This window comes from Osmerus mordax, chromosome 27 (assembly GCF_038355195.1).
Source record: "Osmerus mordax isolate fOsmMor3 chromosome 27, fOsmMor3.pri, whole genome shotgun sequence".
NCBI classification, from domain to species: domain Eukaryota; kingdom Metazoa; phylum Chordata; class Actinopteri; order Osmeriformes; family Osmeridae; genus Osmerus; species Osmerus mordax.
The window spans coordinates 3,561,362-3,587,695 of NC_090076.1; the positions used below are offsets into that span (position 1 = coordinate 3,561,362).

General features: G+C 41.8%; 1 protein-coding gene and 1 long non-coding RNA gene across 7 annotated transcripts in view; one reads left to right on the plus strand and one right to left on the minus strand.

Moving 5' to 3' along the window:
- LOC136936898 (uncharacterized) overlaps positions 1-26,334 on the minus strand; it is a 330,204-nt gene that overhangs the window by 209,774 nt on the left and 94,096 nt on the right. The window lies entirely within an intron of this gene.
- opa1 (OPA1 mitochondrial dynamin like GTPase) overlaps positions 1-26,334 on the plus strand; it is a 91,860-nt gene that overhangs the window by 47,718 nt on the left and 17,808 nt on the right. For all 6 annotated transcript variants that reach the window (XM_067230560.1, XM_067230562.1, XM_067230563.1 and 3 more), the window contains 10 exons: positions 4,369-4,433; positions 4,529-4,609; positions 20,950-21,111; positions 21,703-21,855; positions 22,221-22,329; positions 22,770-22,849; positions 23,461-23,601; positions 23,791-23,907; positions 23,987-24,080; positions 24,173-24,283. In XM_067230560.1, coding sequence (XP_067086661.1) covers positions 4,369-4,433; positions 4,529-4,609; positions 20,950-21,111; positions 21,703-21,855; positions 22,221-22,329; positions 22,770-22,849; positions 23,461-23,601; positions 23,791-23,907; positions 23,987-24,080; positions 24,173-24,283 — 1,113 coding nt within the window. The remainder of the gene's footprint in view (positions 1-4,368; positions 4,434-4,528; positions 4,610-20,949; positions 21,112-21,702; positions 21,856-22,220; positions 22,330-22,769; positions 22,850-23,460; positions 23,602-23,790; positions 23,908-23,986; positions 24,081-24,172; positions 24,284-26,334) is intronic.

Sequence of the window (26,334 nt, forward strand, 5' to 3'; positions counted from 1 at the left end):
TGGGGGACGTAACATAGAGCTACATTCTGAGCGTCACAAACTGCCCTTCGCTCTATATAGCTAGTTAGCTTGCCACGGGCATTTCTCCCCTGTATGCACAAAAAAATATATGGACAGGAGGGAAAATTGTGCCTTGTTTTCGCTCATTTAAACCGATCAACCTCATAATCCGTTGTCATGTAGTTGAAAAGTAGGCCTTCATCTACGAATGTGTGGTCTCAAATATAGGCCTACATAAAAAAAAAAAAACAATTACGACTCATTCAAACAATCCCCTCAGTGAAGGTTCGCTAGCAAGCAGCGGTGACCAGGGTTGCCAGGTCCAGCAAAGAATTCCAGCCCAACGAGTGCTCAAAACAGAGTTAACACATTTGTCCAACAGATGCCTCCATAGTTAAAATGTAAAAATGACTGGTGGATTAATATTTTCATTGTTTTCTGCTATTCTCACGTTTCATTGGTTCATTACGGTGCATGTACACTACAGCGACGTGAATCGCTTGCCATCGCTCGCCTTCCCACATTGCACCACGCTCGGGCAGACAGAATAATGCAGAGTTGTAGTTCTGTAAAGTCACTGTTGTAGTTTGTATAACGTCATGGCAAAGTGTGCAGATTTGGGTTTACATACTCGCAATATTGATCAAAATACAACTTTTACACACAAAGCAAAAATCTAATACGCTGGCTAGATGTAGCATGATGTTATCTACTGTACACACTAGTTCTGGCTGTATTTTAATCAGTGAAAGATTAAATGTAGTATTGTACGCGATCGGTGTACTGTACCGCCGACGGGGCTACCTAGCTAGCACAGTTACGTTATGTTACGAGACAGAATTTAAAAGTACAAAAACCCCACCAGGAGCAACAACAACATTGGCGACCCTGCGCCATGCCTCATTTTTTTTGTTCACATATCTGTACGAATACAGAGACGTATCAAACAGGGCTGGGTATGCAGCCACATAGACGATCAGTTTGTCCTCCATCTTGGAACTGAAAGCTAGAAATGTTTACCATGGCTGCTACGTTACGAGAAACAAGAAAACAATCCGATTGGCCATCGATAGCCAAAATTGCTCCTCATTTGCATAAAGTTGAGAATCTCAACTAGAATCGCTTGGATCGCGTTGCGTCGCTACCCACAGTGCACCACGCAAGAGATTCGCCTGGCTCCATTGAAAATGAATGGAAAGCCCGTCGTCGCTCGCATCGCGTTGCTGTAGTGTACATGCACCGTTACAACAAATAATTAAATCATGCCGCTTTCTATCACTGTTTTCAAAGTAACCCGATTTGGCTAGAAACTGTGTATATGGCCACCCTGGCAGTGACTGACCTTCCGGAACAGGTGGGGGGAGGTGCAGGACACACTTATTAGTGGTATCTTGCCTCCAACCTTTATTTTGACAACCCAGTCATTTGGAGCAGATAAACATCTAAAAACATGCAGGGCTACAGTAGGCCCAAGGACCAGGATCAATGACCAGGATTGAGAGAGGCTGATGTAGAGGGAATATTAGAGAAGCTGACAAAGTTAAATGCGCTTTTCCCTACTTACAACGTGGATAGCCGGTCACATGAGCCCCGAGTCTTCAGACAAGGGCGTTACTGACAATAATCGCTTCCAGCAAACTTGTTATATAAGCCAGTTTTCCAAAAATAAATTTCAAGCGTATTTACGTTTTGAGGGCATATTTTCTGTTTGCAGATGGTATTGTTTAAATAGCGATATCCATACTGACACGTTTGAATCAGCTTGTTTCAGAGGGGGTTCTTTATTAATGAATGAATACAATAGAGTAAATGCTTAAAATATTAAGGGAAGTTTAGGTCATATAGGTAAGGACCATTTTTACACAGGATTGCCATATTTCTTTGTTTCCATGCGACTGTTTCAAGTACGCCTATGTGAGGCTGCCATATAGCCTATCACCATTCCCTCATGCACTAAGGGAAATGAGAAGAGAACCGTTTCATTCTACACTTCACTCTTGGTATTTTCAAGTGTAAATGAGCAGCAGGAAATGTATGCTTTTAAATCTATGCAATCTTCATAAGTAGGCCTATGCATAATTATTGAAAATATACAGAAATATTAGTTGTAAAATTTAATAAAACTGACCCATCTGCAATGGCACACCTCACAATTTCCCCAGAAATTGTATCCTCTCTCTAGTTTCTATTTGCTTTTATCAATGATGAGAATGAGACGTTACATATGGAAGTTTGGAACATCATTACAAGCATCCCTTCTTAAAGATCCTGTAAAGTAAATTCCATGTTTTGCTTCTAAGTACATTATATACGTGTGAAATGAGTTCCTGAAAGCATGTGCAAAGCGCTAAAACTTTGTCACACTGAAATGTGGAGTTAAACCGAACAGTTTCTCTTCCGTTTTCAGATCAGGTTTTAATGGGCGGAGCCAAAAAATGCCCTATCTACGTCATTTCGCCCTATCTACGTCAGATCACTGAATGGCTCCTCCTGCTGTACTGTTATTGTAGCCTACATCAGCTAGCTAGCTAGCTTCCGGATGTCTCCCACCACCCGCAACTGCATCTTCCCTGGATGCAAGAACTCCAGCTGCGCTGCAACGCCATTTAAGTTCGCTATTGATAATGAAAGGAAAAATAGGTGGATAGATCTTGTGAAGAGCCACGCTCATGGAAAGCTTCGGATAAATTCCAACAGCCGCCTCTGCACTGACCATTTCACGGCGGACAGTTTTAACATGACCCAGAGACAGACGGGGTTCACCAACACACTGCTTCTCTTGCAGCGCTGAGCCGTACCGAGCATCGCCCCTCCGGCCGTTCATCCTCCGGTCGCACCTGGACCATACACCGCCGCCAGCAGTTCATCACTCAGTTCTGTGTGCTTGTTATAATTATACTAGATATCTTTTCCAGAGGTATCTCTGCTATGAGTTAGTGCAAACCGCTAAATTGATATTAGGCTACTCGGTTTAGAATGATGGTATTTTGGTGAAATGGTAGCTAATGTGTTAGAAGTAGCCTAGTTGGAGAGCTCACTGTCTGCTGTCTCTGGTGTCCATTTTTACTGTTACAGCTCAGGGGAACATTTCATTTATATGCATCTGTATGTTTCACTCGTTGAACAAATAAATTCTAATTCTATACGGTTTTGTTCGGCTTGACATAGCGTCCATTATCTGGGTCGGAGGTAGGCACTCGGCAGCGAGAGGCGGAGCTTCAGCTCCTTCAGGCGACACGCCCCCCCCAGTCTCAAGCAGAGAAGACTGCTGATTTTTTCACAATTTCAAACCTTAATTCAACATACTTGTCGGTGTTATTTTTTCATTCGAATTTGGGTGGATAGTTAATAACACATTATTCTGTGGTGTGGCAAACTTAAAACTCGTTTCCAGGTCCACTTTACAGGATCTTTAAGTAGAAAACATAAAATTATTTCCTTTGGGGTCAAGATTCACTATCCAGAACTGGCCCATTATGGCATGTATACACAACCTCTCTGTACACTATCCAATACAGGCAAGAATACCCCACACATAATAATAACACAATCACCTTATAATTCTATTTGACCATCAGTTGCGCAAAAAAGAACTACAACATAAAGCTTTAACATAGTTTGACTAAAGCACTAAATCAGTTAATCCTGATCTGATCCACCCGTTTTCTCCTTTTGTTCTGTTATTCCTTGTTCCCATTGTCTTCCTGGCCCAGATCAGCCCACCCATTCCCTGCCACACGTCTCCTCCAGCCTCGTTTACCATGGGGAATGAGCCCAGACAGCTGCTGGCCCCCTCTAACAGCACTGGTGATGAATAGCCTAGCGACCGCCACTTCCCCTTCACATTGTGTGGCGTATTGATCAAAAGCCCATCAAAAACCTGCCAAGCCTGGTGCTGCCTTGGACCCTAAACCTAGCAATTACCCTAATATCCATTGTGTAAGGAGAGATGGTGTGTGTGTGTGTGTGTGTGTAGCGACTGTGTGTGTGTGTTTTCTTGAACTCAGACTTTTGTGACTGTAGCCACGGCACCGAATACTTGCCTCCCGGAGAGTTTGAGTGCTGTGCTCATACAATGAAAACATATTTTTTAGAGTTTGGCTGTATTGAATAATTGTAGTCCCATTTTAAAAATATCTGTTTAACGAAAACAGACCATAGTATATATATAACTATGTACTATGTCTAGGATTGATCCAGCTATTTACGTTTCATATACAAATTTAATAGGCTATGAGGAATCATGTCTTCTAAAAGCTTTACTACATAGAATAATGCATGCATATGTAAACTACTGATTCAGATCTAAGGCAAATTGTTTTCATGTTCAAAAGTATCCAGCTGTTATTGTGTCCTTTCTGTCACTAGCATCTCGCTTCAACCTGGAGACAGAGTGGAAGAACAACTACCCTCGTCTTAGAGAGCTGGACAGGGTAACACACACACACTCATGTCCAATACACACTCCTAAACTGTCTGTGTCACACCCACACCAGAAACCTATTCATTCTGGTAATCTTGTTTCTAGAATGAACTCTTTGAAAAAGCCAAAAATGAAATCTTGGATGAAGTCATCAGCCTGAGCCAAGTGACACCAAAACACTGGCAAGTACAATTCTTGTGTTTAGTGTCATTGTATTCTTGGGTGATGTGTGGCTGTATTTCATGTGTCCATAAGATCAGAAAAGTACCTGTGGGATATATGGCGAGTAAGCTATTTGTTGTAAGGGTGGTTTGAGGTAACAAAAGTGCATACAAGTGGAAGTGCAATCTGTCATATGAGGAAACACACTTCAAAAGAGCGAAATGTATTAAGTAAAATGGCCAACTGACATTCTGAAACTGACATTCGGGATAAGACTGCATGCATGTTCTCAAGTTTGATGCTACTAGTGCACAGTACACAGTGCCCGTGATGCAGTCAGTGATTGAGATGTCAGTGAAACACACAAATACAGATTACTTGAACTATAGATAGTGCATAGTGCCCGGGATAAAATTTGTGGCACACACACACAGATTCCTGGAATTATAGATAGGACACAGTGCCTGCGATGATGTCGGTGACACACACAGATTTCTGGAATTTTAAATACATGCGATGTGATGCAGCTGGTGATGAAATTCTCTGTCATCTCTGAAGTACTTGTTCAACCTCCACATCATCTATTCTAGTCACGTCAGAAAAGCAATGTCTCATGATTTTAAACAAATTGCCAATGCTGTGGTACATCCATGCAAATGATTATGTAGCCTTCATTTGTCTGCTATCAATTGCTAATGTTATGTTGATCAAATTATATTATATTGGTTCTCTGTTAAATTTTCTTACCACCATAAACATCTAGACATTTCTTTCATAACAGAAGTCATGACATGCACAATGGTTGAGCCAGTTGTCATAATTGTAGGCCTAATTCATCATACAGCGCTTGCATGTACAGTTCTGCCGATCAAGGAGGCTAAAGTGGTAGGAATAGTGCCTGTGTCCGTAATGTAGCTGGTGATTACAATGTCATAGTTGATTTGGTGTTAAGTCTGTGTTTTTTTGACATCAGTAAACACATTGATTCGTGTAACAAAATTAACTGATCTATACTGAAAGTATATCCACTATATATTGTCGTTCTGTTAGCTAGCCAGTATTTCATCCATAAAGAAACCCCTTTGAAAGCAGCTAATTCAATGTTTTGCCAGCAGTCATCTCTAACCTGGCCATATCGGTTGTAAAAGCAAATTCGCTGAGCATAATTTTGTTAACGAAACAAAATTCACTGAAGTTATCATACAACCTCCAATACAGCCTCCTAATGCACGCGCTAGTGAAGCTATGGTGCAAGCTGAACATGGCTGAAAAAGATCTGTAAAACTGGTGGCAAATTATTTTTTCTAAATGTGGAAATGCTTATACAAACAACGTCAATCGCGGCACTGCACTCCCTTTGGATTATAAAAAGGACACCTGCAAAATATGAACTTTGCAGAGTGCCCCGTTCTCAAAATAATCGTTGGAAACTTGCTGTGAAATTTCATTTTCAAAGACGTACCCCTCTTTACAGTGGACTACACTGTTTCCCACAGATTAGAAAGCAATTTGCGGGGAGTCCCATTCAAGTCCTATCTGCCAGAAACCAAAGAATAGAAATTAGTTCCCTTGTCCTGAGACCTGCTTTTTTCCACCTCAACTGTTGCTTCAGCTGGCTCTCTCACAGCAGCATGTTGGATGCTGTCCTCCTCTCCTACTCTTTCTTCGATGCCTAACGAATCTCTCTCTTTCTCTCCCTGACCCTGTGTTTCTGCTTGAGCAGCACTGGTTGAAGCCTGAAAATATTGTAAACAATTTCTGCATATATGCAGGTAGCAACGCTAGTGCTAAATAACTATTAAGCTGGTCGGCTCCATGACGACGGGTAAGTAGGGCTCGTGAGACTGCTCACCTAAAGAACGAAGGGGAACCCACTTGTCTAGCAGATTAAGACATGTTCGTAGGTACCTAGCGAAAAATAGCCTCAACTTTCCTAGACTTTTAGCTACGGTACTAATGCTGAAGGCTCGCTGATATCGCTGTCTGGTCTTACTAGAACGGCGTATCTATGCGTTGTTGCTAACGTGTGGTGACGTTGTGTGTGTGTGTGTGTGTGTGTGTGTGTGTGTGTGTGTGTGTGTGTGTGTGTGTGTGTGTGTGTGTGTGTGTGTGTGTGTGTGTGTGTGTGTGTGTGTGTGTGTGTGTGTGTGTGTGTGTGTGTGTGTGTGTGTGTGTGTGTGTGTGTGTGTGTGTGTGTGTGTGTGTGTGTGTGTGTGTGTGTGTGTGTGTGTGTGTGTGTGTGTGTGTGTGTGTGTGTGTGTGTGTGTGTGTGTGTGTGTGTGTGTGTGTGTGTGTGTGTGTGTGTGTGTGTGTGTGTGTGTGTGTGTGTGTGTGTGTGTGTGTGTGTGTGTGTGTGTGTGTGTGTGTGTGTGTGTGTGTGTGTGTGTGTGTGTGTGTGTGTGTGTGTGTGTGTGTGTGTGTGTGTGTGTGTGTGTGTGTGTGTGTGTGTGTGTGTGTGTGTGTGTGTGTGTGTGTGTGTGTGTGTGTGTGTGTGTGTGTGTGTGTGTGTGTGTGTGTGTGTGTGTGTGTGTGTGTGTGTGTGTGTGTGTGTGTGTGTGTGTGTGTGTGTGTGTGTGTGTGTGTGTGTGTGTGTGTGTGTGTGTGTGTGTGTGTGTGTGTGTGTGTGTGTGTGTGTGTGTGTGTGTGTGTGTGTGTGTGTGTGTGTGTGTGTGTGTGTGTGTGTGTGTGTGTGTGTGTGTGTGTGTGTGTGTGTGTGTGTGTGTGTGTGTGTGTGTGTGTGTGTGTGTGTGTGTGTGTGTGTGTGTGTGTGTGTGTGTGTGTGTGTGTGTGTGTGTGTGTGTGTGTGTGTGTGTGTGTGTGTGTGTGTGTGTGTGTGTGTGTGTGTGTGTGTGTGTGTGTGTGTGTGTGTGTGTGTGTGTGTGTGTGTGTGTGTGTGTGTGTGTGTGTGTGTGTGTGTGTGTGTGTGTGTGTGTGTGTGTGTGTGTGTGTGTGTGTGTGTGTGTGTGTGTGTGTGTGTGTGTGTGTGTGTGTGTGTGTGTGTGTGTGTGTGTGTGTGTGTAATACTATACTTGTGAGGACCACAACCTGACAACAGACCTTTAAAGTGAGGACATTTTTCTTTGTGAGGACATTTTGGCTGGTCCTCACAACCAAATCGCTTCAAACTCTTACACAGACCCCCTATGACCATAGGCATCCATCTCTGCAAATTTCACCAAAAGTCCTCACCTATGTGGTAGTCCGTCAAAAACTGTGTTTTGGCTCTATGCTCTAGTGCACCCCTGTAGGCCAGGCTTGGTGTTGCATTCGGATTTTCCCATTGAGTTGCACACCTTTTTTGATTGGTTTCTGAATCAGGGCTATTTTTCTGATTGGCTAGAATTTTTTTACCACGTGACCAAGGGAGAGGAAGGATGTGGCCACCTGCTTTTGCTTCATTTGGGAACCCAAATGCAATACATAGACCTGGATTAACTTGTATATCAGTTACTAAATGTCTCACATATTATATTTGAGCTTGGGGAAAAAAGTAAAAGGGCTGCTAGTTCAATGTTTATTACAATCTAGGCCAAACATAAAGTTTATAAAATCAATGGCGATTTTGGCTTTACATTTTTGAAAAACATTTTTAAGTCCTCATTTTGGGACCAATAATAATCCTCATTTTGGGGCCAATTAAGATTTCTAAATTTGCGAAAATGATTCGGCTTTAGTTTCATTATGATGTGCATCAGGTCAAATAATTCAATGTGTGCGCACATTTGCATTGCCCCTCTTTGTAAGTTTCGCCTTTTCCCACACCATTTGATGGATTATAAGATTGCTGCAACTATTGCCCACATTTCTGTCTGTCAATCTCTCCGCGAAGCACGAAGCGCAGTTGGGAGAGTGGCAGTTTGAAAACGACGCCCCACCCCCTCTGCCATGCACTGCACTCGCGATCTGACTTATTGACAGACATATCATGCTCACTCTGATTGTTTTACATATGTTGATGAATTCTATACGTACATATTAAGGAAAAGGTTTTGAAATTGATATTCAGCCAAACTTTGCATTGCATAGTCTATGCAATTATGTCATTGTATTTGGTATAGATTAATTAATTGCACACTTTGAATAGTCTCCTAACATAAACATTTGTGTGCCAGTCATAAAATATGGGAGACATAAGGCTGCATAATGTGTGGCCTTGGGAGAGTGGTTGTGAAGTGGCAGTTTAAAAACGATACATTTAGTCAATTAGCAGACGCTCTTATCCAGATACCCCTCCCCCACCCCCACTGCTCTGCACTCACTGAATGCGATCTGAAATCTTGACAGAGACTTATTAAGTTTACTCGGATTTTTTTACATTATGTAAATAAATTCTATATAGGATTTTTTTAAATAAATAATACTACTTTTAGCTTGTTCATGAGATTTTCCAGACTTATGATGAAACTTTTTATCTGATATTCAGCCAAACTTTGCATTGCATAGTCTATGAAATTATGTAATTGCATGAAATCTATTTGGTATGGATTAATTAATTAATTGCCCACTTTGAATAGTCTCGTAACATAAACAGATAAACAGTTGTGTTTGTGTGCAAGTCATAAAAGCTGGGAGACATAAGGCTGCATATTGTGTTGCTTTTGGAGAGTGGTTGTGAAGTGACAGTTTGAAAACGATACATTTAGTCAATTAGCAGACGCTCGTATCCTGATACCCCTCCCCCACCCCCACTGCTCTGCACTCACTGACTGCGATCCGAAATCTTGACAGAGATTTATTAAGATTACTCAGATTTTTTTTAAATTCTATTTAGGATTTTTTTTTTTTATAATACTACTTTTAGCTTGTTCGTGAGATTTTCCAGACTTCTGACAAAACTTTTAATCTGATATTCAGCCACACTTTGCATTGCATAGTCTATGCAATGATTTAATTGCGTGCAATGTATTTGGTATAGATTAATTAACCACTTTGAATATTCTCCTAACATAATCAGATACACATTTGTGACAGTCATTAAAGTTGGGAGACCTAAGGATGCATATTGTGTTGCCTTAGGAGAGGTTGGTAAGTGGCAGTTTCATACATTTGATTTGGCTTCCAGCACAGCACAACTCACTCACCCCTCCCCCACTAGGTTCTGAGTGGCAAAGCTTATGACAGGTGGTCAGTGGTGTGTGTAAGTCAGAGGACTCAAATCAGAGAGGGCAATTTAGGCAGGAAAACTGTTTTAAGGATTGTTGATGGAAAACGCGTTTTGGTCACTTTAAGATATATTATTATTTTGTTTTAATTACTTTATAGTTAAGTGAATCAGCCCATGCAACACACTAAGATTGTAATAGTCAGTTACTTGTGGTCCTGTGCTCTCCTGGTCAAACCTGTGTGCCCGGTTTGGGAGTAGCAGATAGTGATCCATTGTTGTTTTGATGGAGGTCCACACCAGCAGTCAGCCACACAGGCCAGAACAAAACCACGCAGGGCAGTACAGTCAGCCACACAGGCCAGAACAGAACCACACAGGCCAGAACAGAACCACACAGGCCAGAACAGAACCACACAGGCCAGAACAGAACCACGCAGGGCAGTACAGAACCACACAGGCCAGAACAGAACCACACAGGGCAGTACAGTCAGCCACACAGGCCAGAACCAAACCACACAGGCCTGTACAGTCAGCCACACAGGCCAGGACAGAACCACATAGGCCAGCATAGAACCACACAGGCAGTGCCGGTCCTAGCACTATTGGCGCCCTATAGGCAAGATTTATCACCAGGTGTGTAGGTCCTCGAGGGTAGGCACATTGCAGCCGATCACCTTTTCAGCAGCTCGGTTGATACGCTGCAGTCTGCTCTTGTCATTCCTGCGGAAGCTGAAGAAATTCAACCTGCCAAAGACAATGATGGTGCACTTCTACACAGCCATCATTGAGTCCATCCTCACCTCCTCCATCACCGTCTGGTACGCTGCTGCCACTGCCAAGGACAAGAGCAGACTGCAGCGTATCATCCGCACTGCTGAGAAGGTGATCGGCTGCAATCTGCCCACCCTCGAGGACCTTCACACCTCGAGGACATGACAGATCTCTTATTGTTCTATCAAGTGCGGAAGCCTGACCGTCATTGTACTAGCTATACAAGGCTTGCTGTCCCCTCACCTCCCAGGTCAGATATGACCACCTGACTGCTCTGGACTCTTGATTACCTGAATGTCTGACTACATAACTGCTTGTCTGATTGCTCCCTCAGCCACATAATACCTGTGATTTATTCCTTGAATGAAGACAGGTGTTTAAGGATATTGTATTACACCAAATTCCTTATCTACTGTATGTACAGTATTTTATTTTCTAGCTAACATTTCTCTTGACTAATGGACATTTTACATGGTCAGTTTCATATAATATGTAACTACAAATGGTATTTGAGAAGCACACCAACATAAGCACAAAAAGGCAGTTGAGAACCACTCATTAATCCACTACCAATCACCTGATATTGGCAAGCAAATCGAAATAACGTTCTCAAATCTGATGTGCTATTAAATATTTATAACATTTTATCAGAACATGTATTCATCTTTAAGACATTTAGTTATGGGTAACCGTTCTACTCGGGCACGAACACATGTCCACGTACATTTATGCATCTAGATATTTAAATAAGCAGTGTTTGTCAACGTGTTTCTGGATCAACATGGATACTTTCCATTGGCGACTGCATCAACTTCGTTTGCATCACGCTAAATGTGAAATAAGTTTCCAAAATTACAAGTACATGAACCGTACTACGGATCAAGAATCTACACAGAAATTACTAAAAAAGGTAAGCACGTTTTTTTTTAATTTATTTATTGTATACAAATATTAGCAACTACAATTGGCCTCGTGAATATGCAGTAGAACAATCCATAAAATCGTCATAACAGCGGAGCTTCTGCCATTCAGACTCAAGCTCCGATCCCGGTAAGTTAGAGTAGGCTGATGCTTGATAAAAAGTTGATTGCTTGTAAAAAAATGATTAAATTCGATGGCGTGTGATTAAAATCCACATTTACCAAAGATTATTCCAATGGATGAAAAAATTTAACTTTCCAAAGATGCATATTAGCAAAGTATTTAGGAGAAAAGATCAAACAGCGATGACGCACGTGGAGTTTTCCGTAAAACCAATGCTAGCAGTCACGCTAATAATATTGTAGTATTTGGTTTGGTTCAATGTATAGCAACAAATGCTGAGTGTATAAATGATGATATTTACATTTATTTATATAATTTGTCTAAAATGCATCCTTTATGCGTCGTGATTCGAGCTTTAGTAAAGGCCGCACATGACGCACGTTAGGCCATTTTGATAGCCACTCGGTGATTAGGCTACATTGGATCATTTAACGTTATCCAGAGAGTGTGTACCGTAAACTCGTTTTAAAATTGATCCATTTGCTATTTCAGATGCTACGTATTTAGTTAAACTCTTCATTTCGTTTTGAATAGGTCATGGAGTCAAGGAAAACCCGAGAAAAGGTAACCATTGTTTTTCTGTAGGCTAGATATTTTAGATCCACACAAAACCTCCATTATATCCCTCTCAATCGCTACATAAATCTAACTCAGTCAAGTTGAGAGAAAGTAGATAGGGGAAAGCATGCACCTGCCAAGTGACAAGAGGTTAACTGTAATGCAGTCATTTAATATACCAATATAATAACAGATATTGTGCTGTGTGTATGTATATATATATATAACATAATTTTTTGTTTTTATTTTTTAAAGGACCCTAAGTATGTAGAGAGTAATACGGAATGCAGTGCCTCAGAATATTTGCCGGAGGAAAGCACTTCGGAGGACTCATGTGCATCCCCTTTAAAAAAGCTTGCCAGCGCCTCAAAGCAGCCAGCCAGCGCCTCAAAGCAGCCAGCCAGCGCCTCAAAGCAGCCAGCCAGCGCCTCAAAGCAGCCAGCCAGCGCCTCAAAGAAGCCAGCCAGCGCCTCAAAGAAGCCAGCCTGCGCCTCAAAGAAGCCAGCCAGCGCCGTAAAGCAGCCAGCCAGCGCCGTAAAGCAGCCAGCCGCCACCTCAAAGCAGCCAGAGGGAAGCCTGTCTGAGGCCCCACTAAAATCAGCTCCAGTCACTCCCATGGAACTCTGTGACATGGGAGTGACTGTGGATAATGGTGAGTCATTATTATATGTTAAGAAGTGCAGTAAAGAGGGGGGAAGAAGAAAATGGGACAAAAAACATTACTGTATCTACTGCTTTAAGCCTCAAAGCAAAATAGCAAGACACCTTGAAAGGAAACACAATAAGGAACTAGAAGTAAGTCGCGCAATCTGTTTCTCAAAGGGCTCCAAACAACGTCTACTTTTGCTTGAAAAAATCAGAAACAAAGGTGACTATCACCACAATGTAGAAGTACTAAAACGATGTGATGGAGAGCTTGTAACATGGAGGCAGCCCACACATGATGTATCACCAAGCAAGTACCTGCCATGCAAATACTGTTTAGCTTTATTTGTTAAAAATGACCTTTGGAAGCACCAGAAAAAATGTAAATTAAGACCAGAAGCAAAGTCTTCCAAAAGGGAGAGAGTACAAGCTTCAGCAACCTGCCTCATTCCGAACGGAAGTCATGCTTCCGAAGAAAGCAGAAGGGTTACAGACAAAATGCGAATTGATTTGGTCTCTATGGAGTTGAAGTCGGACCCCTTGATCTGTACATATGCAGAACTCATGTATGACACGCACGAGGAAAGTCAACTTGGATACTGTGCTCAAAAAATGAGGGAGTTGGGTAGATTCATCCTTGCTGTCAAAAGAATAGATCCAAGTGTCAAAACTCTAAGGGAGGTCTGTGTTCCAGCTAGATTCAAGTTGGCTGTATCAGCAGCCCTAAACGTTTGTGGATATTTAAAACAAAAGAGGAGTTTCAATATTCCATCACTGGCCTGCAAGCTGGGATATTCGTTGAAGAGGGTGGCTGAAATAATAGTGGGTGAAAGTGTGCAGCAGGAAGATTCTGCGTCTGAAAAGGATGCAGCAAACTTCATCAAGTTGATCGAAACTTACTGGAGTGTGTATGTCTCCAAACGTGCCAGGACTAACCTAGAAGAGAAGAAATGGAACAAAGATGACATGATTCCGCTGACAGAAGATGTAGTCCTACTCCAAAAACACCTCAAGGCTTTGGAAGACAAATCAAAAGAACAACTGGCTGAGGCACCTAGTCCAACAGCCTGGAAGGTTCTTTGTGAGAGTCTGCTTGCACAGGTTATACTCTTCAATCGGAGACGTGAAGGGGAGGCATCAAAGTTACTGATGCAGACCTATCAGAACAGAAACAGGGCTCCACTTAATGCTGATGTCTACCAGAGCCTCTCAAAGTTAGAGCAAGAACTAAGTGAACAGTTCACACGGCTAGAGATAAGGGGGAAAAGAGGTCGCAAAGTACCTGTCCTCCTCACCAAAAGAGTGACTGCATCACTTGACTTACTTATCAAGTATCGATCTGACGTTGGTGTGCCAGAAGACAACCCTTATGTGTTTGCCAGAGTCGAGGCGCAGACTCCTATCAGAGGCGCAGACTGCCTGCGCAAGTTTGCAGATGCTTGCAAAGCGGCTCACCCAGAGAGACTCAGGTCCACCAAACTGAGAAAACATGTTGCTACACTTTGCCAGATTATGAATTTAAAAGACAATGAAATGGACCAGGTTGCAAAGTTCATGGGCCATGACATACGTGTCCATCGAGAGTACTACCGCATGACCGAAAACACTCTTCAACTTGCCAAAATGAGCAGAGTTCTGATGGCCATTGAGCAGGGGACACACACATACAAGGGGAAATCTCTTGATGAAATCTCTGTCAACACAACTGGTGTGTAAACTTGATATATTCCCTTATACTAATTAATTAATTAATTGGTTTACTAAACAAATTACATTTTTCAGACACAGAAAGCAGGGTTCTTCAGAGACGAGAAGATGCCACAGACAGTATTCCAGACAATGACGAGAAAGGTAAGCCATGATCCTCTGAGGCTACAAGGTTAACCAACCTGTAACTACAGATGTTGGAGCATAACACATTGGCTTGTGGGATTGTATGCAGTCAAAATTGGGAGGATGAAAGTGTCATAACTTATATCATATCTTGCTTGTTTCACAGTTCTTACCATCAGCTCCTCCCCCACCTGGGATTTTGATGCAGATGATGAGACTGGTATGCCATTATACATATTTGTTGGAAATCTTGGCACATTGACCATCAAATTTGTTTAGATGGCTGTTTATATTGTTTGATTAAAACATTAGTTTGTGTGCTTAAATGTTTCAGACACAGAGAGTAAGCTGATTCCAAAGACTGCCGTTCCACCAAAGAAACGACCCAGAACTTCCTCCACTGTTGCAAATGAAGATCCCGGTAAGTTTGAGGCGATTTCAAGACATCCATAGTGAGAGTTGTAAAGGCGCTAAGCACACCATTAAACAGTTAAATAATTGTGTGCTTGAATGTTTTTCAGAAACAGAGAGTAAGCTGATTCCAGAGTGTGCTGTCCCACCAAAGAAACGACCCAGAACTTCCTCCACTGTTGCAAATGAAGAGCCCGGTAAGTTTGAGGCAATTTCGAGACATCCATAGTGAGAGTTGTAAAGGCGCTAAGCACTCCATTAAACAGTTACATAATTTACTTTGTATTCATTTTTGTTGTCCCTTCTGTAGTAGCTGTGAAAGGTCAAAAGATGCCCTGGAGACCAGAAGAAAGGGATGCAGTTTTTCAGCACTTGGGGAAATACATAACTTTACAAAGAGTACCAGGGAAGACTGAGTGCATGGCATGCCTCAATAAAGAGCCTACCCTCCACAGAAGATCTTGGAAAGATGTAAAAAATTACCTTCACAATTCTATTCAAAGCATCAAGAAAAAAATGGCTCGTGATGAAGCAGGATTAAAAGACAAGAAATAAGATGGAGTTAATGGATGAGGGTGGTTAGTTAGATCAGTGGTTCCCAACCCTGGTCCTCAGGGCACCCCTGTCCTGCATGTTTTAGATGTTTCCCTGCACCAACACACCTGATTAAAATGAATGGTCAAAAGCAGGCTTCTGCAGAGCTGGATAACAACCCATTCATTTGAATTAGGTGTGTTGGAGCAGGGAAACATCTAAAGCATGCAGGACAGGGGTGCCCTGAGGACCAGGGTTGGGAACCACTAAGTTAAATGTTTAGTTTAAGCTAAAAATGTTAGTTAGGGGCTAAAGAGGGGTTAGTAAGGGGATGGGGAGCATTGGGGTCCTCATTGTTTTGTTTTAAATGTTGACTACTGATCCAACTACGTTTGCTCATTAAATGTCATGATGCCCCCCTTGTTCATCCAAGCTTTGGACATACAGGTATGACATAAGTTGGAGTTCTAATAAAGATACAGTTTGTCAACTGAAACCCTCACCTTTCTAATATATTTTATACATATTGACAAGGACAGCCAGGAAAGACTGAACACGTGGCATGCCTTAAGATTCCTTGGGATCTCTGAACTGTCTGATTTCAAGTGTGTTGGAGGTCAAAGAAGGTGTTGACCAGCACTGACCAGTTGGTAAAGTCCATTATCCACAGAGCATGTCGGTCATCTAGGTGGAAGCTGGTGGTGAGTTTTCCAGCAAGAATGTTTGCTGGGACGGTTAGGGTGTTTCAATGCCTAGAATTTTCATACAGCAGGCAGGCTGTAGTGCTGGGGGGTCTGGATGCATATGTATGCTTAATACTTGGCAATACTAGTCTATCTTTAACTACTGTGTTTGCACCAACATCACCACAAACCATACTTGATTTACCTAAAATAGTACCTCATTCGGGACAGGTGGAGCAATGCTCCCCACTAGAATAAACCAGGTTTACAAAATAATGTCAAAACATGTAGGATACTATAAGCTAAATAACTAGATCCCTTGTGCTAGCCAACTCGTCAGGTGTTATGAATAGCGTACTGTAGAGTTGTTTTTGTTGCGGTTTAGCCCTCTGCAAGATGTAAACAGCGAGGTATGAAATACATTTGCCAACATAAGTAGATAAATACATTTGCATTCTACGTTGTTGAAATAATATTTGTACGCGTACGTGACCTAGGTTAAATAATTTCATGTCAAAATTGCAGAACCACACAGGCCAGCATAGAACCACACAGGCAGTGCCGGTCCTAGCACATTTGGCGCCCTATAGGCAAGATTTATCACCAGGTGTGTAGGTCCTCGAGGGTAGGCACATTGCAGCCGATCACCTTCTCAGCAGCTCGGTTGATACGCTGCAGTCTGCTCTTGTCATTCCTGCGGCAGCTGAAGAAATTCAACCTGCCAAAGACAATGATGGTGCACTTCTACACAGCCATCATTGAGTCCAGCCTCACCTCCTCCATCACCGTCTGGTACGCTGCTGCCAAGAACAAGAGCAGACTGCAGCGTATCATCCGCACTGCTGAGAAGGTGATCGGCTGCAATCTGCCCACCCTCGAGGACCTTCACACCTCGAGGACATGACAGATCTCTTATTGTTCTATCAAGTGCGGAAGCCTGACCGTCATTGTACTAGCTATACAAGGCTTGCTGTCCCCTCACCTCCCAGGTCAGATATGACCACCTGACTGCTCTGGACTCTTGATTACCTGAATGTCTGACTACCTAACTGCCTGTCTGATTGCTCCCTCAGTCACCTAATATCTGTGACGTATTAATTGAATGAAGACAGGTGTTTTAAGGATATTGTATTACACCAAACTCCTTATCTACTGTATTTACTGTATCCTCTTTTCTATCTAACATTTCTCTTGACTAATGGACATCGGATTCATTTTATATGTAACTGCAAATGGTAATTGGGAAACACACCAACATACACACAAAAAGGCAGTTGAGAACCACTCATTTATCCACTAACAATTTTTATCTTTTATCAATCTTTATATAACTACTGTGTTTGTCTGCACCAACAGCACCAAATATAATTTATTGTATGTGAAAACGTAGGCAACTTGGAAATAAACCGGTTTCTGATTCTGATTATAATGAATTATTTTGGGTTATCAACCCCTCTGCTAATTTACTAATATGGCCAACATTTTTATAGTTTATGGATTTCATTCATACTTCATTGATTGGTCGTGGCCAGGATTGCTGTAAGCTAAATAATTAACCAGTTTCCTTGTGCTAGCTAACTCGTTGTTAACTGACGTCAGGAGATATGAATACTGTAGATCTTTTTTTTTTATACCGGTTTAACGCTCTAAAAGACTGCAAGATCTTAAAGAAGATTGCCAACATGTGTCTGCCGTATTGGTAAGTCAATATATTTTTTAGCAGGTATCAGTTATTTTGTGAGTGACTTTACTGTATTAACCTGCCTAATTACACAGGTAGTTAAATAGATTTGCATTCGGCGTTGTTTAAATAATCTTTGTGCTTGTGTGCGTACGTGACCTAAATAATTTCATGCGAAAATTGCTAACGCATCTGTAATAGTTCGGTAGTTAAAATACATAATCAAAATAAGTCCATTAAAACCCATACACCACAATCTGCTTTTACATTAAATCGTTTAATTTAAACTCGTGCAAATTGGTTTGTCGACAACTAAAGTGAAAGCCATAGTCAGTATATGAGCGGCATATACCAAAAATGGCGATCCGGTGGTGGACAAAAGAAAAGTCATGTGATCTAAAATCTACCTAGTAACAGAGTAGTAACCAGTGGTCCTCACACCGGCGGGTCTGTGCACATATTTTTTCTTACGAGTGTATGGTGATTTTGAGGTGACTTCTGGCCTCGTGAGAGCCACCTAGTGCTAAAATATATTTTTTCAGGCTCCCTGCTCCTCCAGATAGGGTGGCCCTCACTTCGTGGGGTCTGAGTCAAGGTCCTCACATGGGTACAATAACCAGTATGTGTGTGTGTGTGTGTGTGTGTGTGTGTGTGTGTGTGTGTGTGTGTGTGTGTGTGTGTGTGTGTGTGTGTGTGTGTGTGTGTGTGTGTGTGTGTGTGTGTGTGTGTGTGTGTGTGTGTGTGTGTGTGTGTGTGTGTGTGTGTGTGTGTGTGTGTGTGTGTGTGTGTGTGTGTGTGTGTGTGTGTGTGAGACTGAACAAATACGCGTGTTTTAAATAGCGTAAAAAAATATATATATTATAACGAAACGCAATATGTGGCGGCCGGTGTTGATTCTGTGGCGCACCGCCACTTACTGATGAGTGCCGTGAAACCCTGGATGGAATAGTGGATGGTTGGTGGATGGCCACCATGTCCCAACAAGACTGCCTTGTCAGCAAGGAGGTGGCAGAGTTATGTTTTAGGAAGGTGTGAAAATTACCTTGGCAAAGTAAATATAGTTTCTGACTGACCACTTTCTTCCATGGTACAATGCATGCATGTCATGCATGTACCTCTGTGTCATGGCTGCTATGGGCATAAAAGGAGGGAAATTCATGGTGTGGCCACCATCATCCCCTGACTTCAACCCTAGCGAGAACCTTTGGAGCATCCTCAAGCAAAAGATCTATGAGGCTATTCTGACATCCTGCAAAGAAATTCAAGCAGAAACTCTCCAAAAACTCACAAGTTCAATGGATGCAAGAATTGTGAAGGTGATATCAAAGAGGGGTCCTATGTTAACATGTTTTTGATTGAAATAGCTTTTGATTTCAATAAATATGACCTAATGCTGCAAATTCAACAAATGACCATTTTCAGTTCTTTACAACCTATATAATCATAGAGGAGGAGGAGTCACGTGGCTGAGCGGTTAGGGAATCGGGCTAGTAATCTCAAGGTTGCCAGTTCGATTCCAGGCCATGTCAAATGACGTTGTGTCCTTGGGCAAGGCACTTCACCCTACTTGCCTCGGGGGGAATGTCCCTGTACTTACTGTAAGTCGCTCTGGATAAGAACGTCTGCTAAATGTAAATATAATGTTTTGAAACTCTGTTGTGCGTAATAATTTGGAACAGTGCATTTTGAGTTATATAAAAAAAATAAAAAAATACTTATCATTGGGAGGTTTGTTCAATACAATTTGAATGATACCCGAACGGTTGATGACTTAAATTATACTGACTGTCATTTGCATCGACTATTTGGGAAAATCTGAGAAAGACACCAACATTTCAAATGCACGGTTTTTGCATTTGAATATCCTTTTTAAAATTGTATTAACAAATATTCTAAATTCTCATTTAAATTTGACAGCCATAATCCTGTTCTTAAGTAGTTGTGAAAAATGTTCAGCGCTACTTTTACCCAACCAGGACTTGACCATGATTTGATTCCAGCGTTCTATGATTAAGAGCTTAATCAAAGTAGACTGTATGAGACAGGCTAGGTCATGGCCTATAGAAAATAATGTTGCTCTAAAAAAAAATATTTCTTTTGTTTTTGGCTGAGCAAGTAAATATGTTGTTGTTGGCTGAGCAAGTGTAATTTTTTGTGCTTTTCCTCTTATATATTTTTATTAGGGTTAGTTATTTTAATTAAATAAAATGACACGTATATAAACCTGTTGCCAGTCTAATAAATAGTGTATATCCTACTCATTTTCCTGTTACAAAGAATAACACAGAATTTGTATTAATATGTTGTCTTATTTCAAAAATTAAGAGGATAAAAACTAATTCCGTCAGCTGACTCTTCAGAATTTCACTGAACAAAACAGGTTTGGTCCTAAGCAAGGTGACATCACATTCCAGGGTCAAGCCTTCAGCCAATCTGGTGTACATTATATATTTATGCTCTGACAACAGGAGAATAAATGAGAGACCAACGCTATCAAGTGCGATGGATCAATATGCTGATGAAACTACCTGGGGGTGTTTGGCGTGTATTGATAAGAGGGAGCAGGGAGCCCGAACAAAGGGAGGCGAATGAAAAATGAATGTGTGTTTATGATAAATGAGAAGGTCCATGGCCCCAAGGGGGAATCCAGCTAGGCTTTGTCCTATTGTCACACAACCATGGTTGGATACCGAGATAGGTTTGCAGACTTTAATCAAGGGCAAATTCAACACTACACCAAGTGTATCTTGCATGTTCATTGTGAGTGGTGTTGTCCAGTCACTCTCACCTTCAGCACCACTGAAAGGAATTGGGAACTGTATGACCTATAATTAGGTTAAGCTAAAAGGACTACCCTTAAACCTTTTTAAGGAAGAAACAAAATATCCCCTCTGTAGATATGGTTACCCATCTTAGATTGTGATATTTCCAAACCACGGCTTTAATACTGCATAATACTGGATTGTTTCCCTTGAAAAAGGATAAGCAGATCTTACTGAGAGGACTTTATTTTGTTACATCAATGATTTTATGACCTTTAATGTAATTACTATGTACTTATCTTGGCTACTATATGACCTTCGGTGCTCCTTCCAGGGAGGCCATCCTGCAGAAAAAGCTTTGGGAGCGCGTGTCCACCCACGTCATAGAGAACATCTACCTGCCAGCCGCCCAGACCATGAACTCCGGCACATTCAACACCACTGTGGATATTAAGCTCAAGCAGTGGACAGACAAGCAGCTGCCACACAAAGCACTGGAGGTAGTAGAATACAGCTGGCTCAGCACCTCTGGCCAAAGGCTAATTGAAAAGACCATGCACAGTTTAACATCTCCATAACTTCAGCTAAGATGTGTAAATTATCATTTTAATTAGATTCCCCAGTTGGGTAAGAGTTTATAATAACTACAAGGTATGAAATATAGTTTTAGTTTAAAGTATGCGACCAGTCATTCATTGTTTCCATGTGATATGTCTCGATAGTGGTGGTTGTGTAAACGTTTATATTTTAATACAAATAAATGAGTGGTGGGCATAGATACATTTTTTTAAATCTAGATTAATCTCACTGTAATCTTGGCATTAATCTAGATTAAAATGGCTCATTTGAATTCCGCCGAAGGCATTCAGAATATGTGTGCTACGCAAATAAGGACTAAAAGTAAGTCTTTTGAGAACGGTTTTCTTTTAGATTAACGGCGATATTTCTTTTATCGCCGATAAGAGTCACAGCGCAGCCCACCACTAAAATAAATACAATACGTACAGTATGTTGTACTAAGTAATGTCTTTGCCTGACAGCCAATGTTAAGAGATAAGACGACTGGTCTTCTTTGCTCCACTCAACTCCAGGTTGCCTGGGAGACACTGCAAGAGGAGTTTGCGCGTTTCATGTCAGAGTACAAAGGGAAGGACCAGGACGACATATTCGACAAACTGAAAGAGGCTGTAAAAGATGAGAGCATCAAAAGGCACAAATGGAATGAAAGAGCTATGGACAGCTTGGTAAAATGCACAAACAAGTTTTTGTCTTTTCAAACATTGGTATTATGCAGAATAGAATAATTGGAATCTTTGTTGTCTTTGTACAAAAGAAAATTCGATGCAATCCAATCAGTGCAATATCAAATAATGAGTTCAACTGCATTTGTATACAAGCACAGTATTGGCACAGAGAAGTGTACATAACAGTAACATATTGTGTAAACGCCTCCATGTCACACACACACACACATCACCCGGACACAGACGTTCACATTGTAGAGAGACAGTTACTCTGCAGACTCGCTTGGGAATTTGCCTAACCTTCTGTCTCTACTTCATAGGTGATCGTATCAATATTATTGTTTTGACCCCTGTGTGTCCATCAGAGGGTGATCCAGCACAATGCTCTGGAGGACCGCTCCATCACGGACAAGCCCCAGTGGGATGCTGCCATCCAATTCATGGAGGAGACCTTGCAGTCTCGTCTCAAAGACAGTACGCATCTCCTTTCTTTTTCCTCCATCTCCTCCACACCTACACTCATCAATTCAACAACAATGACGATCAGCCATACATAGTTGGGGTGTAACAGAGAGGCGTCTGTGTTCCATCGAAACACCTCGTCAACTGATGTTTGAGGCAAACACGGGCTGTAGGGCTCATTTTTTTATACAGACTTTGCATTGGTCGAAGTTAGTGAGAGCAGTGCAAATTAAAATCTAGATGTTTGGTTGTGTGGAATTTAAGTTTGAATGACACGTTCAATTTGGGGAAACGGCAGATAACAAGTGTTCAAGAGCAGTCTTGGTGATTATGTCTTCACATGAACTCTTAATGGTTCACGTTTCAAGTATTTTCGGGTGAGGATGTTGATACTGCCAGTAGTCTTTCACACTCTCTACTGTATCTCTATCCTGTCTCACCATTTACTGAAGCTGAGTCAGTGATCAATGACATGGTGGGTCCTGACTGGAAGCAGAGGTGGATGAGCTGGAAGAACCGCACCCCAGAACAGGTCAGGGTGGTCATTTTAATATGTAATCCCATTCATTGCAAATTTTTTCAAATTCAATTTTCTTTTTCGTAATACGTAAACCTGCTGTATTTTTTCCTTTCTTTATCTAACCTTCCAACTAATTCTGAGGGTTCTATGGGCATTTTGCAAATCTACAGTTTGACAGCTTTAAATCTTCTCACTTCAAAGGGGTGGGGGCGGGGGGGTTGTGCTTATTGCTAAGGTGTGGTAATTTACAGATTGACTGTGAGGAGAATAGAAAAGATTTTACTTGATACATTTCCACATATACAGATGAGGATGAGGATATGGCTTTATCAATTAAGATAAACGGTGAAGTTACCACCTTACACTTTTGTGATGAGTGGAGTGTTGATAAAACTACACAAAATGTGCAAAACATTTTTTAAACACTCAATTGACTTTCAATTGTCTTTAAGGCAGGTCATTCACACAGTAACATCTAACGTAAAACAACATTTAAAGTCTGAGTTTTTCTAAATCAAGGAGATTGAAGAGCTGCTAGCCATATGAGGAGGTGGCTTCTGATATCCTCCTCTTCCTTGCCATTTACATCCGTCTTGTGTGGTTCCTGTGTGTCGTCTCCCCAGCACACTCGTAATGAAACCAAGAATGAGCTGGAACGCCTGTTGAAGCTTCACGAGGACCACACGGCCTACCTGGCCAACGACGAGGTCACCACCGTCCGTAAGAACCTGGAAGGCAGAGGGGTTGAGGTGGACCCTGTCCTGGTGAGGAATTGCACTTTAAAGTCCAGCCCCCCCTCGTTCCTTAACCAATCTCTATAAGGAGTTCCATAACCACAATAGAATTATCACTTAACATATTCCTAGTCTTCATTTGTGTAGTATCAGTGTTGCGTACTTTACATGGTGTGTTCAGTCGTGAACTGCCCCACACCTTTATTTTTGCCCCGTCAGATCAAGGACACGTGGCATCAGCTCTACCGACGCCACTTCCTCCAGAAGGCCCTGTCCCACTGTAATCTCTGTAAGAGGGGCTTCTACTACTACCAGCGACACTTTGTTGACTCTGAGGTGAGGAGCCTGGGGGGGGGGGATTTTAATGCATCTGGGGGTCTGTGCTTAAGGTGACATGTGTTTGGTGTTCCCGCAGCTGGAGTGCAATGATGTTGTGTTGTTCTGGAGGATTCAAAGGATGTTGGGCATCACGGCCAACACACTCCGCCAGCAGCTCACAAACACAGAGGGTAGGTGGGAGGCGGGCGACCAGCGGGGGAGGCGGAGCTGGATGGGGGGGGGGGGGGTGATTTAGCGTGATGTGTCTTGTTTCTTCCATCAGTGCGCCGTCTGGAGAAGAACGTGAAGGAGGTGCTGGAGGACTTTGGCGAGGACACAGAGAAGAAGGTCCACCTCATCACGGGTCGAAGGGTGCAGCTGGCAGAAGACCTCAGTAAGTTAGTCACCCCCCCAACCCCCCCCACCCCCCCACCCCACCTGATTGCATTCTGAATACTTGCATGCCTTTGGTATGTCATAAAATAAACCAAAGTCAATTTGAAATTAGATGAAATATTGCTCATTCTACAAAGATATTCCAAAATTGCCTGGACAAGTGTTGGTTATCCCCTTAGAAAAGATAATAAATAATTGGATTGTACCGTATTTTACGGAAAATAAGCCGCATCGTGTATAAGCCGCACCCTCCCAGAATGAGGACTTTTGAGTTTCTAAATCGGAGTTCAAGCCGCACTGGAATATAAACTGCACTTTCACTTTCATTACGAATCATTCCTCTTTCAAGTAATAAGCCAAGTGTTGAGAATTAAATTAGCTGCACGGTCTGTAGAGATCTTGAGACAAAGCCAATTTTTTGTAGTACAAGCCACAGCTCATTTTCAGTAAAATACGGTAGTTACTTTCTGGGGCATGTTTCAACCGAACCCGGAAAAAAAATGCCTCTTCGCTCAATTGGATAGACCTACAACCAATCAGAGCAACGTATGTTAACTTTTACCGAATCCCGTAGGAAGGACGGAAAAAACATATTTTCCATCGACAAATGCCTTGATCGCGTTTCTCTGTTCCTCTTTCAAAATTAATGCACTGTCGATGTCTAAAACAGACTTGATGGCAGAATCTACACATCTCAGCTCTCCAGCGGCAGCCATGTTTGTTGAAAACAAATTCAACCCAAGCGCTCTTTGGTGACGTGGTTGATTACGTTACTGTTGATCATCTGTCCATCATCGTATAAAGCCCGCCCTGACAATTTGATTGGTCCGAACAGCTGTTTTCCCCAACCGAGCGACCCCAGACCCAACTTCCCGACCAAATTTGGTTGTGGGCGGGGCTAAGTTCGGCTGGCACCCAGGCTAGTTATTTTCCAAACCAATTTGTTTGTTTAATCACACATCTTACAGTCTATTTCAATGGACCAGAGAAAGCAAAAGAGAGTTGTGAGGAGATCAAAAATAAAATAATAGACAAGTATAGTAAAGGTAAAGGCTACAAGACCATCTCCAAGCAGCTTGATGTTCCTGTGACAGTTGCAAATATTAATAAGTTCAAGATTCATGGACTGTAGCTAACCACCCTGGGCACGGCCGCAAGAAGAAATTCGACCCAAAGAATGATAGTGTGAATATAAGGGAAAAAAACAAGGATAACAGCCAAAGAGATACAAGCTGAACTCCAAGGTTTCTGATTGTGCCATTTGTCGCTGTTTGAGCGAAAGTGCCTCAATGGAAGAAGATCCAGGAGGATTCCACTTTTGAAACAAAAACATTAAAAAGCCAGACTATAATTTGCTAAAATGCATATCGACAAGCCACAATTACAGTGGCTGAGACGTGTCAACGCTTTGCAAAACCCACAACACAAACTCAAAAGCCACAACACAAACGCAAAAAACGCAACACAACAAAAGCAAGTCACAGTGAGCTACAACGGAAAGCAATGAAACATAGGTGGTTTTGGTGGAGGAAACTTCGTCCCTTTAAGTAGCGTAAGTAATAAGTACAGCTTTGTTCGCTAGCTAGCAATGATAATGTTATATGATTGTCACAAACGAGCAATGTTGTTCAATGTCTTTATATTTTCATATGCATGTACACTAACATTTGGCTATTATGAGTTTTAAAATATCTTTAATAATTTGTAGTTAAACTTTGATCAAAAGTACCTCATTCAGGCTATTTGAACCTGCAACCCCTTGCTTTGTAGTTCAGTGCTTTAACCACTAAGCTATACCTCATCTTGTTAAATCTTGTAAAATTTCCAAGAGCCTACAAATGGATAAATAAAAACAATTAAGTAACATTGTTTAGACCTAACCAAGGTTTATGAAAGCACACTTTTGATACATTTATTTCTCAAATCAATTACGATTGAGACAAATGCCTCGAGGACTTGAAATCACACCATTCCTTCAATCACTCGATACAGTTGCCTTACTATTAATTAACCAGCATATGTCCCTATGGAGAAAATGTATCGAATGCT